Below are 16,079 nucleotides of genomic sequence, written 5' to 3'. Positions count from 1 at the left end.
TACAGAGCTTAGAAACCCTGAGCATATAATCAGGTCGAGAAGTAATGGTTCAAAGTTCAATACAGAGGCACACTATCTATCCCTAGTCTCCTGACTTCACTGATGCTCGCTTCTGAAGCATTGTCAACGTTTGATTCTGTCTGGACTAATTTTTATTGAATGTTGTGTGCCATTCCCGTGATCACTTTTATATAATAATGAATATTTGTATTCTTAGGGAGAGATGGTAAAGCTTTATAGGAGTTGTAGAATTTGTTTAAATTGATTTTTGTGTCTGTCTGAACTAGCATTTCTAATATTAGGATATTCCTATGTAGTCCTGGATTGAGGCCATCTACTACCTCTACGTGTCTCCTGAGGCCCAATGTCTTGTTGTCTTTAAAGCATAGAGTAACTCTAAGTTTTCCTCAGCATGTACAATGTTCTTACATTTCTGTGACCCTGATTCCCATAGGGACCATGTTCGCTCTATATTTAAAAGGTTAAACAGTAAGCTAAGGTGAATTTGGGTATGAGGAAAGAGGAAAAGGTTGTTCACAGGGAGAGGGTTCATCATTTTCTCCCCTTATAGTGAGTAACAGAAAATTCCTTAAAGAATGCTAAGAGGAGATGGAGGGTGTGCTCTTTTTTTCTAGCATTCCATGGTGGAAAGAACTGTATCAGATATAAGTGATTGTGGCACCACTCAGGGAAGATCATAAGCTATGCCCTTGGGTAGTGAGTGGTTCTCAACCTGTGGGTTACCACCCCCTTGGGGGTTGAATGGCCCTTTCACAGGGGTCCCATGTCAGATATCCTGCATATCTGATATTTACGTTATAGTTCATAACAGTAGCAAAATGAAGTAGCAACAAAATGAAATAATTTTATGGTTGGGAGGGTCACCACAACATGAAGAACTGTTTTAAAGGGCCTAGGTCTTGTGTGGCTGGCATGATTGAGCAGATGAAGACTGACTCTATAGTTTTATAAAAGAAGACAATCCTAATAACAGAAAGCTGTTGGCCTTCATGCTATAGATGTTTTAATAGCCTACCCTGACATAATTCATAGAACATTTAATCTCTAAAATGTGAGAAACTAAGGTCTCTAATCTTATGTTGGAAGAAATGAAAAACCAAAATTCTCTGCTGGGTTAACTGATATCTTCCTCAGAGTCCCGGTACCTGTGATGGGACATTATCATCATCAATATATTCTGCTAGTATTCATTTAATACCTGGATTCACTGAGAATCTCCAAGAGTTATGTACTCTTCCAAGATACTATAGAATAAATAGTTTTTTGTAGCTGGACTGGCAACCTCAGCCCTTGGGCTTTGTTAGCAAATTCTCATTACTTAATATTAATCAATTAATGTCTGAGTTCCACCTGAATGTCTGACAGCTAATCTTGTTCGTTGCCTGTAGGGACCACTGTTTCCAGGAACTTCTTTTTAAAACCCATAATATGATCAAAACAGGTTATATCAAACTTTAAAAGAATTAATTTGAAAAGGGGGGAGGGAGGGGAGGAGAGGGGAAGGCAGAGGGGAGAGAAGAGAGAGAGGATATTGGGACAGAACTGACTTACCATATGTGACCACAGCAGTATGGGCAAACGTCAGTTCTATTGTTTACTCTTCTGTCTACCTGCCCCTTAAAGGCACAGAAACATTAGCCAGTGTAGCAAGGTCAACATGTTAACAGAATACATGGTTCTTATGTTGAACACTTTTATATCACTTCTAATGTATCCTTGCTGTCATTAGAGACACTAAGTCCTGTCTTAGAATCTAATCCCTCTGTGCAGAAGTTAAAGAAAGGATAGCGGGCAGACACAGCAGGAGCTTCCAGCGCCCTTAGCTCCTCTACCCACGATTGCCCAGGCTGATGCCCTACTAGAGTAGATATCATCTCTTTGACAGCTTCTGTGTTACCCAAACCAATGAAAATGTTTTCTTTTAATTTGACTTTCCCTCACAGTGACACTGGACTTTTTGATCGCTTCAGTAAAGCATTCTCTTCCAATCAGCTTTGGCACCTGCAATATTCTCTTTCTTCTCTCACCTTCCAACCACCCCTCCCTCACATGTTCATCCTCTTCACCCAGCATGCTTCCTGTCCTGAAGGCTCAGACCAGGGTCATTCTCTGGTCCAGACTCCCGTTTTATCCCCACCACCCCGGATACCTACAGCTTAGTCACTTCTACAAACCAATGGTTTACCAGTCTGTAGACCTACTTACTCTAGGCTACTTTACAGCCATTCTGTTCTGCACATTCCTACTGGGACATGTCGAGACAGAACCCTTGACTCATTCCTTCCTCAAGCACACACTCCTCTCCCTCTGTAGACGTGCCTCTCGGGTCTGCTCAATTTCACAGACTGAACCTCTGGGAGCCATCCCTGACACCTCACCCTCTCTCATCCAGTCTATCTAATTCATCATTGCCATACTGATTTTTCTCCTGGAACATTTCTCTGATCCGTCTACATCCCCAGATGTCCAACTCCCAATGTGCCTGTCAAAGTTATCATCTGTTGCTCTGGGCTCTGCAGCACTCAGCTCTCTCTGTCTCCCACTCTCCTCGATCCTTTTCTGTAATCTCTTCACCAAACTGGAGCTGAAAGGGGATCTTTTATGTGAAGTAAATCTTACATGACTGCTTTCCTTTAAAAGCTCCTCAAAGGATACAAAGCAAATGTTTTTCACATGAGTCGCAGAGCTAAGCGTAGCTAGCCTTCTCTGCTGGCTCATACACAACCCCTTCTTGCTTGATGGCCACACTGTGTGCCACCCCAAACCCCATGTTCTCTTAACTTCCCTCAGATTTTAACTCATGTTCTAAAAGCCTTAAGCATGCTTTTTCTAAAGATCACATGACCACCATTTTTTTTTTCAAGTACCTGCAGCCGTTGGGACTTTGATGTGCTCTCCTGCGTGCTCACTGTCCGTTCCCTTGTTTATCTGAAAGCTCCTCATTAAGATCAAGAATTGGGGCCATTTTTTCTAATTTCATTGTTATTATCTCAGCTAATTCTTAAGTTTACCATATCCATTCTAACACGTATAAGATGCTAACTAGTAGACTATTAAATAATTTCCTATCTGCTAAATTCATTTTTTTTTCTGGACTATTTTTAGTAACATGTCCACACTTTATTCAGGCCCTGCTAATTTTGAGTATCCCTTCTCCTCTGCGTATATGTAGTTTTGTCTTCAAATGTAGAGAAATAGATGCCAGGCTTAGTTCCCACTCTGTTTTGTACCACATTGAGGGCCCAGCAACTTCAAAGGAAACTCTGCACATGGAAAAGATACACGGGAGAAAAACACATGAATGAGAGTGGAGCCGTGATTTTCCATCATAGTTAATGGCCCAAATCTCAGAGAGGTTGAGCTGAGTAAAATATGAGAATAAACAGCTTCAAACAGCAGTGCCTGGGGCAGGAGTGATGCCAAAATGAGCTCCTCAGAATAGCAAGAAAGGAAGAAATTCCCCAGCTGCAACTGTGACTCTAGATAATGCAAAAGCTGAGTGAGCCTCAAAGGTTGAAAAAAACACCTCCTGACCTGGGAAAATCCACAGGAGTATCAGATACCTCCGTAGGGCAGAGTGGGTGAGAGGAATGGAGGCTCCATAACAGCTGTCCTAGGAGATGAGGATATTCCAGAAAATAAAAATGGGAATGGTTGCTTCCCTCATCAGGTGAGATCATCCTATGGAATAGCCACTTGGGTTTCTGCCTGACAGTGAGCTTTATTTATCTATTTACGATGGTAATTTACACCCCTTTAGTGAAGTAGAGGTTGGTAAGGTTTTGGGGAGAAGCCACAGTGTTATCCTTCTGGCAGCTGGGGGTGTTCAAATAAAAGGGAGAGTTGATATGCTTGCGATTGGTTCCTTATTTCCAGCTAGCTTTGACTGCATTGTATTGGTATGTTTTCAGTCAATCAAGTTAGATCTGTATTTAACAGTCAAGTTGCTTTCATCCTGGGACTTTCCCAGTGACAACCCCGGGACCATTTCTTTTTATGTTGTGTGCTTGGGTTTATTTCCACTGTCAGGTTATTTTTAATCCTGCATCAGTTTTTCAACATACTTTGTTCACTGCATACTTAGGACTTCAAGTCAGGGCCTGCACTAAACAAGCATTAGCAGATGTCAGCTTAGATTTTTAATATTATTCATATTATTGGAAAGTAGAGGGGGAGATGCAGGGAAACTGAGGAATAAAGAAAAAATTATATCTTACCACCAATTTACAATTACAATACAATACAATTGCTTCTTTCTATTCTCACGTTAACAAACACAATGGAAACAATCCCATACATACAGCATATATTGCTAGTAGGTATTGATCTAAATCCTTACCATACACTAATTCACATGAGTCTCAACAGCTTTATGCTATGGGTCCTATTATTCCAGATTATATACAAGGCAAACACAGGTCAAGTAAGCCCGGTGCCACCCAGGGTAGCAATGATTGGAAATAGATGTTTTCCCTGACAGTTCGGTGTGGTTTTGATGACTGTTTGTTGTTACCATTGTTAAAATCCATACTGTAGCCAACATCTTCATCTGTGCTGTGGCTTGAGGAATGAATGAACGGGCTCTGGGGCTGAACTAGCAGGGAGAGTTTATTTCAGTGACAGGTTAAAAATATACTTTTCCAAGTAGAGCAAATGGCACATGGCATACAGGCCCTGCAAAGGAGGCCTGCTGGTTAGTAGCTGGTTAGTAGCATAGGCTTGGCCATCAGGAAGGAGCCAGAACTCTGTCTCTTCCTCTGCCACATAAGGAACATATTACCTTCCTCCTAAGATCATTATGTGGATTAAAGGAAGTATCAGGGGATGTGTGGAGCTGTTAGCTCAGTTCCTGGCACAGAGTAAATGCTGGCTGCAGTTGTTGTCCTTGGGTTCCTAGAAATGGGGTCAGAGTTATACTCTGCCTTCCTAGAAAGTTAAAGCCATGAAGGGACACCCAAACACACAAGTGTTGCATAGCCAAGTCCTTCGGAGTGGTGACAGATGTTCCAGTCTGGAACAAAAGGACATCTCCGCAAATATTTCATGTTCCATCTTAATTGGGCTATTAGGCATTTTTATATATGCTTTGCCTCAGTTGTGAGGTTAGACCGTCAGACATTAAAACTGCTTTTGTAAATAGTAAGTCAGTCACTGTTAAGACTTCCCTGGGCCCGGTGTGAACCTTGCTTCAAGGCACCTTGACAGTGTCTGGTTCTTCTATAGGTGTCCAGAAACCCCTGCTCAGCTGACTCAAAGTGAGATATATCCTTGGACTCTTTCCTCTCTTGAACTTGTCTCTCATAGTGGTATTTTCCACAGAAAACAGGGGCAAAGGAAAAGAAGAGAAAGGTGTGGACCACACTTCCCCGTCCCTCTTCCTGCGTGTGCCAGTGTGAACAGTCACTTTGTTCTTACTGGGAGAGCAAATGAGTCAGTTCTTCTACCCCCTAACCCTCAAGGTTCCTCCTCACACTGCTCCTGTCTTCTGTTTCATTGACTTTAACCATCAAGCTGGAGAGGTACTAGTGGCTTGGGTCTTCTTTGAGGAAAGAGGCCAACATTTTACTAGTCTTGAAAACCACTCCTAGTGTGGCTCCCATGTACACCCTCTTAAGACTCTTCAATCATTCAAACAGCACAATGGTCAAAACTCACTCTGAGGCTGTCTTTGCTCAACATTGGATGTTCATTCCTTCAGTGTAGATTCCTAGTCTATTTGTTTCAAATTATATTCCAGCAGTTTTTTTTCATGACCTGTCAGAGATTCTGCAATAGTCAAATGACATCATAGACGTGTTAGAAGATGTTACACATCAATAATAAAGCATCAACTAATAGTCATGTCCTGGATGTGACTATAAACTCCTTCTTAGTTCAAAGTTCTCCATACTTAAAGCCAAAAGATTATATTTCAAAAGGAGTTTACAAAGCCCAGGTATTTGTAGAACAATGAATTAATGATGTCTGTCAATACCTGTTCAACAGGCAGCCTCAGCCACAGGGGCTCTCTCATCCAGGTGACCTCTCTTCAGCAGCTGTACACTGAATGGATCTCCACAGCTAACTTGTTTTTCCTCCACATTTGACATTGAAATATCCCCCTGCTTCTCATTAAGTTACTCAACTTCCCATTGCTATAATGAAATGCTCAAAGCAGTAAATTATCACAAGAAAAAGGTTATTTGGCTCATAATTCTGATAGTTCTATTCCAAGACATTGGGCTCCTGGTGATGGTAGCATAGTGGAACAAACTACTTTTAAGAATACTGATCTAATCCCTCCTACCTAGAGCAAGCCTTAATATGGCTAAACTCTAACTAGTATTCTGTGCACCATGACTCTCAGATGTCATTCAGTATCAACGTGATAAATCCTCTTTCACATGTTGCATCCAGATGCCTGTACATTGGAAAACACTTTTCCCTTATCAGACCTCAGGCACACCTGCTGGAAATATCTCTGCCAGGCAGATTCTGAACAATTGTCAGGGTGACTGGCTTGACTTACAGCTTGGCTGGATCCAGTAAGCTCCCACCGTCTGGCCAGGTAGGCCCTGCAGAGTGTGAACTGTCCTTAGGATGAGGTACTCATCTATGGGGAAATGATGTTCGGGAGCTTTTGTAATCCACTGAGGCCAAACTATTGAATAGCCAGTGTTCTGCAGCCACTTCCCAAGCTGCAGCAGTAAAAGACAGCTGCATAGCTGGAAAAAGAAAAAGAAAAAGAAAGAAAAAGAAAAAGAAAAAGAAAAAGAAAAAGAAAAAGAAAAAGCTTGCATTAGTCTTCCATAAGCAAGGCCAAGGTCAAAACTCCTTGTTCACAAATAAAATTTAAGTCCTTGACCACACTGGAACGTTTCCTTGTGGGCTTTTTTTTTTCTCTCCCAAAAATTTAATTCCTTTTATCATCTAGTGTGCTGACCAGATGTTGGGCTCTGAATGTAGGCCCTTAACATGCAGAGTTTGCCAACCCTGGCAATGTCTGCTTCTTACTGCATTCAAGAATCCCAGTAGAACTCTCTTAGGGTAGGCTTCCATGAGGGGCCAGGGTAAGGCTGGTCCAGTCTCTTGACTGATGATCCTGTGGGTGCTTTCAAACTTTCTGCATTTGCCAAGAATAGCTTGGGAGATACTTGTAGTAGTAAATTTTTTTAAAAAAGTAAAAGAAGAAGTCTCCAGCTAAACAAATGAGAACATGCCCTCTCCACTCCCGAGGTCCCTGCAGTCTAGTAATGAAGGGGCTGCTTGCACTTGTTTACTTGGTAACTCATGACAGGATTTGATGCTCACACACTAAGAGGCATAAGTGGTTATTGCGCTGATTGCTTCTTGTCTCTTGCAGCCTCAAACCGGAATACGAAAGGACGTTGTAGCTCTTCCGATTTCCTTTGCATTCTATTCAAATTCTGTTTATTTTTTTCTTCCTTTCTCCATTAGTACCCTCTGGTTGCTTTCTTACTGATTTTCCCTTTGTATGCATATCCCTTGTGCTCTGAACTTTTTTTGGCTTGTTTTGTTTATTGTCTGAAGCAGGATCTCCTTCACCCCATGGCCCAGGTCGACTTTGAACTTGTGGATGTCTTCTGCCTCAGCCTCTGGAGTGCAGGGATGATGGAGATGAAGTCACCAGGCTTGGTTTGGTCTGCCCATTTTAACAGGACCTTTTCCTATGTCGCTCCCCTATCTTACCTTGATTCCTGGCTTCTCCCTCAGTTTCTCCGTGAAAAGCAATGTCAGAAACAGTTATTTTCCAAACCTGCACGTTTAACCGATTGTCATCTGTGGGCAATGTGTTTGCGTCTCTTTGTAAAGGATAAACCCTCGTGTGTCTCTGTGTAGTGCTGTCAGAGTTCAGTGCTGAGGACAGTGCCATGAGTTCCCCAAGCAGTGACAAGGGATGTGTGTGCCCCAAAGCAGCTACATTCCTCATGTGCTTTTCTCTAAATTAGAAAATCTACTGGGATAGAAATGACAGTAGTGTCATCATCGAGACAATAGTTAATCCATCTTATTTATCTTTGTTTCATGCCTTTGTAATATGCGTCTCTGTGTGTGTATGTATGAGAATATGTCTGTGTGTGTGTATGCATTTATGTGTGTGTGCGTGAGTGTGTATGAGTGTGTGTGAGTGTGTATGAGTGGGTGAGAGTGTGTATGAGTGTGTGTGAGTGTAAGTGTGTATCTGTGTGTGTATTTGTGTGTATGACTGTATGTGTGAGTGTGTGTGAGAGAGTGTCTGTGAGTATATGAGTATGTATGTGAGAGAGTCTGTGAGAGCATGTTGTGTGTGTATGTATCTGTGTATGTCTCTCTGTGTATATCTTTCTGTGTGTGTATATGTGTGAGTGTGTATGTGTGTGAGTATGTGTGTCTGTGTGTGAGAGAGTGTCAGTATCTCTTTCTGTGTATGTGTGTGTGGGAGAGAGTGTGTGTCTGTGTGTGTGTGTGTGAGAGAGTATCTATGTGAAAGTGTGTGTGAGAGAGTCTTGTGAGAGTGTGTTGTGAGTGTGTGTATGTGTCTGTGTGTCTCTCTGTGTGTGTCTCTGTGTGGTGTGTATGTATGTGAGTGTGTGTGTCTGTATGTGAGAGAGTATCAGTATCTCTTTGTGTGTGTATGTATGTGTATGTGTGTGTATGTGTGTGTATGTGTGTGTGTGTGTGTGTGTGTGTGTGTGAGAGAGAGAGAGAGAGAGAGAGAGAGAGAGAGAGAGAGAGAGAGAGAGAGAGAGTATAATGCTGGGGATCCTAAGGTGCCTTACACATGAGGGGTAATTACTCTACCACTCACATTTTCACCATTCTTAGTAACTCATGTTTTTTAAGTAGCTCAATTGACTATATCCACCAGACTAAACAATGTTTAGTAAACACTGTTTCAGCCATAACATTAAATGCGTCTGGAAACAGTGGCGCATGCTTGAGTGATGAATCCAATGGTGCCGGTAACAGCAGGCAATTTATTGCTTCACATCATCTTACAAGTCTAAGCTCTGCTCTTGCCTTCTACTACATCACTGGTCCTTAAGCTTCTTAATGTGTGAGCCTTTAATGTACAGCTCCTCATGTTCCCCAGCATCAAATTCTTTTTGTTGCTACTTCATGACTGTAATCTTGCTACTGTTGTGAATCCTAATGTAAGTTTTCTGAGGTAGGGGTTTTCTAAAGGGGTTACAACCCACAGTACCATACTGAATGAGAACCACTGTCTGCAAACCTCCCTGGATTCTTGAGTTCCCTTTCTTCTCGTTTTCTGTCTCTGTTGGTTGTCCCACCTCCATCCTGGTCCCAGCTTTTCTGCCAGGGCTATTCTATGTGCTTGATCCAGACCTAGTGTCTCATCCCATGTGAGGTATCCACAGAGCCTCTGGGACACAGTAGTACAGCAGTGCTACTGTCCCTGCACATCTGCTTCTTTAGGCTCAGCTTTCACCCTGACCTGCCTGAACCACTTCTATCATCATGCTCACTCTCCTCTGTGACTCAGTGTCACCATTCCAGAGACCTTCCTTTCAACTTCCTGTCCTCACTTCTCTGTCATTGACCAAGACTCTGCTTTAATGGAGGAAAAGATCAAATATGACCTCCATAGGCTTTGAGGAGTTTCCTGTAGGAAGGATGACATGGACCCTTACCGTCTTCCCCTTACTCTTTCTGCCATCCTTCCTGAGGCTCACAAAGGAAGGCAGCCCTATTCAAGGCCAGCCCCTCTCCCAACTCCTCCTCTCCCCCACTCCCATTTTCCTTGTTCGTTGTATCTTCTAGTACCACCAACCCATCTCTCTGATAATTATTTTCTTTTAAACAGTTGCCTAGGTGAAAAGAAAAAAACCACCCCCCGCCCCGTCCAGTCCCTTGATGGCAGGACCTATGCTGGTTTTAACATCTCTGGATGATCTTCAGCTCTTTTATCCATTTTTATTCTTTGTTCTTTCCATCCCAGTGAGCTCTCCCTCCCCATCCCACGACCACACTGAAATGGGCATACCTAAAATCCAAGCATTGGACATCAATGCCCTCTCTATAATGAGCTTGATAAGTTTGAGATTCTATGTGTCTTCTAAAGTATCTCAAATTCTACATGGTCTTGAAGAAGTCACCATCACTCCTACTTTCTAAAATTTGGATCCCTACCTCTGTTCTCCTGAATTTTACTGTGGTTGGCGCTGAAAGAACGTAGAGGCAAACATTTCAGAACCATTCTGCAATGCCACAACCCAATCCCTATCCTTTCCAGTAGCCATGTTAAACTATAAAACAGATGAGTTAATTAGAAATAGATTTTATTTAACCTAATTTATACCAAGTGGTTTTTTATAAGTATTTACATGTTAATCAGGTATTTTCAATTCTTTTTAAAGTCTTGAAATCTAGAGTATATTTTGCTATGCCACATCTCAATTGAAACTGCTCATTGGAATTGGAACCTCATCTGTCTGTGGCGAGTGACTATTGGCTATTCACTGCCACCTCCACAAATCTCCATCTAGCTGTAACCCTGCAAGTCCTTTTCAACTTTCCACATCCTGACTAGTGCACTAGTTATTTCTCATTTGGGGTATTGCAGTGGCTCATAAGAACTCGTTTTAACTAGACCTGGATGGCACTGGCCTATAAATCCAAACTGTTTGGGACTGAGGCAGGAGGCTCACAATTTCAAGGCCTACCTTGCTTATAAGAGTCAGAGTAAGTTCAAGGCTAACTTGGACAGTTTAGTGAAACTTGTTTCAAAATAAAAACTAAAACCAAGACCAAGGCCATGGGTTATTAGTGTAATGTTTGCTGAGCATGTAAGAGCCCTTAAAAGGTGAACAAATAAACCAGACATGGTGCTTTCTCTGTTCGTTGGAATGATGGACAGAGTGAAACATCTACTTATATCTAGAGAATAAGGAAACATCCCAGAGTCATTAACTGTATTTACTACACACATTGAAGCCATCATCCTTGAACTGGGTATCTAAGAGGTCAGCAATAAAATGATCAATATTAAGAAGTTGGTACATATCTCATACAATGTTTCCAAGACAGCTAAAAATATTCTTCATTGCCACATCATAGTTTCAAATTTATTTCTAAGCAGTTTTGATATAATTCATATAATTGATGAATACAATAGTCATATATATAATTTTTTAAAATATCACCTTTATTTATTTATGTACATGAGCAGAGGCCAGAGGACAAATTAAATTATAGGAGTATGTCCTCTCCTTATACTGTAAGTCAGGTCTGGAAGCAAGTGCCTTTATCCACTGAGAAATCTGGTGAGCCCAAGAATTTAAAAATGAGAATACTTGTATCAGAGATATATATACACGTGGGATTTACTTCTGGCGTTTGCAGAGAAGTGAAATAGAAAAAGCATCCTGCCTTAGTTTCAGCCTACCTCCCTTTCTAGCCTTCACTCTTTCTTCTTTCTTTTTAAATGGATTTTATAGAGAGAGATTATACAAGAGCCCTGCCATATATATATACACATATATACATACACATAACATGCACACACATACATCATATACATCATATACATATACATTTTATATATATATATATATATATAAAATATATATGTATATATCATATACATATACATATACAATTGTCTTCTATGGAAAACGAACCAACAAACTAGGTGACCCAATTTTTGGACCCAATTTCTGAATCACCTTCCAGCTCCTCTTTTGGAACCTTCTTCTCAGGGAAAGCTAGCATGCCCTCCTAAATACCCTTTATGTTGGTAAACATCTCTTACTATATGATTATATGGAAACTATGTCTTCCTGGATTTGCCTTACCTGCTGAACTACAAGATCCCTAAGGACACAATGGGACCCTTGTGCTACTTTCATTTTAAACAAGCAAACAAACAAAAAAATTCTTTAAAAAAATTTATAGAATGAAATTCATGGCTCAGCTTGTTGGAGCCAGCCTGTTCTAATAGGTAAAGTAGTCATTTGTTATTGTAGACCTGGAAGACTTTCTATATTCAACGATACTGGAAAAAGTGAAATAATTGCAGTGCTTTCCATGGATAGATTTTAGGCCCTGATAGAATGACACAGTATTAGGGTCAAAATCTTTTAATCTGTTTTACTGAAACCTCGCCATGACCATTTCCTGTAAAGAAAACAGCTTCAAATTTATGTGTTGTATGGACGTGTTCAACAGTCTTCAATCTGAAGTAGGAGTAAGGGTCTCCTTGGAAATATATTAAAATGCAGTTCCCTTAACGTCGTGTGTGTGTGTTCTGATTTACTCAGAGAATATGTAGACTCAGATTCTATGGTGTCTTTTTAGAAAGCATCTGAATGACTTTCATGTGTCCAGTAGGAATTGCACTTTGAAGTACATTGTCTTCTTCCTATAGTAGAGCATAGGAGAAGGAGCTGAAAAATCACCTCAGCGTGGGCTAGGATTGGTGCTCTCTGGGGATATGTAAAGCTAACAAGGCCTTGAAGAGTGAGTTGCACAGCACAGATGTTGAAACAAGGCATCACATATTGCCTGGATGGCAAATGTGCAGGGAAATTTGAAAAATCAGCAGCGAGAATCTTGGTGTATTTCATAATTTTCCCATGGCATTTCTTAAGATTCAAAGTAAAATTTAATAGAAATATAAAACCTTATTATTAGAGTATATTAATCTACCTTCAGGAACCAATAGTCATTCAACAAATAATTAAACCTTTTAGGGGTGTCTAGGACAGTGACTATTTTTAAAATAAGACACGTTTTTTTTAACTTTAAGGTCATGTAAAGTTCCATATAGAATTGCATTTCTGGTTCAGAGACGATAAAACCATCTAGCATACAGGATATGGGAAAGTATTCCATGTGTGGAATAAGTTAACTTTATAACCACTGTGAGGAAAAATGCATTTTCCCCTTAAATTCCACTTTTTAAGTTCTTGTCAAATTTGTTGCCCAGTTGTTAACGTTTTAGAATTTGAAAATCATTGAATAATTTTTCTAAGATGCTTCTGATTTTACTCTATGGCAAGTAACACCCAGAAGGAGGTGGTGGGATAAATCAAGACCATTCAAAGGCCCCAGACTTCCTTTTAGTTCATTGTTTCAGCTTTCTTCCTCAATCAGCCTTATTCAAGACCCTTAACAAAGATCTCATTGGTTGGCTTGAGCTTCTGGTTTTTTTTTACCATTTGCTGACCAGTGTCTGCTACTAGTTTTAATGAGCTTCAAGCAAGGCAGACAAGTGGACCAGTAGCCTGGAAGGAGCGATGAAATAGTGGGCATGGAGAGTCTATTTAATCAATCAACAAAATATGTTTTAATTGTAGCAACACTGCAATAAATAGTCTGGTACAAGTCTGCCGGGCTGCCTCATCTCATTATTGTCTAGTTCAGTCAACTCTGCTTCTGTCAGCCATATGAGTCCAAGATTTTTGTTTTTGCTCACGGATAAGTAAGACCTCCCTCTAGCCATCTAAATTTTTGGAAGATGCGCTTCCTCAGACAGCTCGGTGGAAGCTGAGTGTGTGGGGCCGGGCAATGCCGTTCTTACCACCGTTTGTATCTTGCCTTTACTTCTGCTCCTCATCTACTTGCACTCAATGCTTCTGCTGATGTCTGCTTTTTTGCAGGTGATTCGTAAGGGCTGGCTGACCGTCAGTAACATTGGCATCATGAAAGGAGGCTCGAAGGGCTACTGGTTTGTCCTCACTGCAGAAAGCTTGTCCTGGTACAAAGACGATGAGGTAAGCCACGGAGAATGACGTTCCCCCAAAGTGTTTCTAAAGTAAAATTAGCAGATACTTTGGGATGCTCAGTTCCAGACACCAGTGAGGTCTGTCTGTAAATACTGCTTTAAAGAAGCCCCAGGTTTCCTTTCTTCTTACAGGTCTTTAGTTTTACAAAGTTCCCATTGAATTTCCTTTCCTGCTTATTTCTTAAATATAGTCCTATTTTGCTGACCAAAAGAAATGAATTTCTGGGTCTGGAGTTGGAAACTCTCTCCCTTATATTAATATCAAGTCACTGGTAAAACTTAATGAAAGTAATTTTTAAAAAAAAAAAAATTAATGTGTTGAAAAGATGTAAGGTAATAGGAAAACTGCTCTCAGTAAGGCATGTGGAATCGTTGCTATGGTAACCGCCTCACATGAAAGGCTAGAGGCATGGTGAGATTTCTGGTCTTCACGTTAGTATTAGATCATTACACACATTTTCTTCTTTGAGAATTTGATATGTCTGTAAAAACATAAATGACGATAATCATGGTGTTCTGGCTCTCCTTCAGCATCAATAACGTCACCCTGTGACGGATTGCTTATTTAAATCTGATAGCAACATAGAAAAGTAACATTAGTCTCATACAGCCATTTAGGCATCATAAAATCTTAGAGCCAGATTCAGGAGGACATGGGTTGAAATTGAACTGTGTTTTGTAAATTTTAATAGCCATGTTTTAACCAGTGAAGTCATTGGTGATTGTAATACAGCACACAAGCATTAAGTAAGCGTCCTCTTTGAGAGGAGAACCATGAACAGGTGAGATCACCTTGTTCTCATTGGCTACAAAAGACACATGTGTCAGAGTTAAAAATCCCTCCTACTGTAGCTTGATTGCTTTTGAAAGCATCAAAAGATGCTTTTGTCATTTCTTGGAAGAAAAGCTTTGTAGCTCAGGATTCTTTCCGTTGCTCCGTGTCTTCTGCCTAACAGTGTGTTGGAAAGTATTGGACAATGGCCTGATTCCCATGAAAGATTCTGTGATATGGAAACACAAATTCCATAGAAATGTTAGAACAAAATTTGCCATTCAAGGTACAATTTTCAGATTTTTTCATGTCACCGACCTCAGTAAAAAGTAATATTGGTCATTCTGGTGGTTTGAATCAGAATGGCCCCATATGCTCATCTCTTTTGACTCCTTAGTCAGCAGGGAGAGGTATTTGAAAGGATGAGAAGAATTGGAAGGTGTGCCCTTGCTGAAGTAGTTGTAGCCTCATTGGAGGAAATGCATCACTGTGGGGGGGGGGGGGGAGGGAGGGAGGTTTGAGGTTTGAAAAGCCCATGCCAGCCTCAGGCCCAGGGTCCTCTCTCTGTTTCCCAGCATACAAATTAGAATGTAGCTCTCACCTGCCTGCATGCTGCCATGTCTCCTGCCGTGGTAATAATGTACTAAACCTCTGAAACTGTAAACAAAGCCCCAATTAGATGCCTTCTTTTCTAAGAGTTGCCTTGGTCATAGTGTCCAACCCAAGGATGGTGACCATCTCCAAGGAGTTGGTGTTAGTGGTGCAGAACCCTCTCCGGCATCCTTCATTCTCAGCCCACTACACCTCGGCAGCCACCACTGCCCTTCTCTACCCTGCTCACGGGCTTCCCAGGCCAGAGCTGCCGGCCTCTGCAGATCATTTCTGAGTGTGCAGTCAGGGCTAAGGAGAGGGGGATAGCACTGCTCCTTGTCCTTTGGGAGAGGATCAACAAGTGGTAGTGTCAGCTGGGAGCTGGAGTAGGAAGGAGGGTAAAAGATACAGGAAGTAGGAGGAACATGGGGCTGAGCAGCACACCTCGGACCTTTAGAACCTGCATGGTACTTATCGGGGGCATCACTGTTGTGAATGATGCTTAGGTTTTGAAGGGGCTTGCCCCCAAAGCTCAACTACAGGTTGGCTGAAGGTGACTCTATTGACAACCTTTTAAAAAAATCCCCCAAGTATAGAATATTGCTGTGTGGGGAAAAAAAAGCCATCATTCTACCTTAATTTGTGGATCTAATTTTTTGGTGAGTGGAGTCCTTAGACTGACCCTATATGTACATCAGCACTAACATACGGTGGAAGCCCGATTCAGAAGTTATTATCATCATCATCATCATCACTATTGTCAAATATATGTGACAAGGGAAAGAGTCTTGGATTAGTTTTGTATTCATTAATTTGTTTAATGATAACATATTTACATTTTCATAGAGGATCTCTGTATTATGATTTTTTTTGTCACCATCACATCATGCTTTCTTTTGTAATTAGGCAAGTATATGGTTTCACTGTCACCTCAATAAATAGATTATGTCCTGTGAAAATACATGGTCT

At 41.1% G+C, this 16,079-nt stretch overlaps 1 protein-coding gene across 5 annotated transcripts in view; it reads left to right on the top strand.

Annotated features, from left to right (window-relative positions):
• Positions 1-16,079, top strand: part of Dnm3 (dynamin 3) — a 457,535-nt gene that overhangs the window by 209,858 nt on the left and 231,598 nt on the right. For all 5 annotated transcript variants that reach the window (XM_076941476.1, XM_034513132.2, XM_034513130.2 and 2 more), the window contains one exon: positions 13,623-13,736. In XM_076941476.1, coding sequence (XP_076797591.1) covers positions 13,623-13,736 — 114 coding nt within the window. The remainder of the gene's footprint in view (positions 1-13,622; positions 13,737-16,079) is intronic.

This window comes from Arvicanthis niloticus, chromosome 10 (assembly GCF_011762505.2).
Source record: "Arvicanthis niloticus isolate mArvNil1 chromosome 10, mArvNil1.pat.X, whole genome shotgun sequence".
In the NCBI taxonomy this organism is placed as follows: Eukaryota; Metazoa; Chordata; class Mammalia; order Rodentia; family Muridae; genus Arvicanthis; species Arvicanthis niloticus.
The sequence above is the reverse complement of the archived record's forward strand: the minus strand, read 5'-3'. Positions and strand labels throughout refer to the sequence as shown.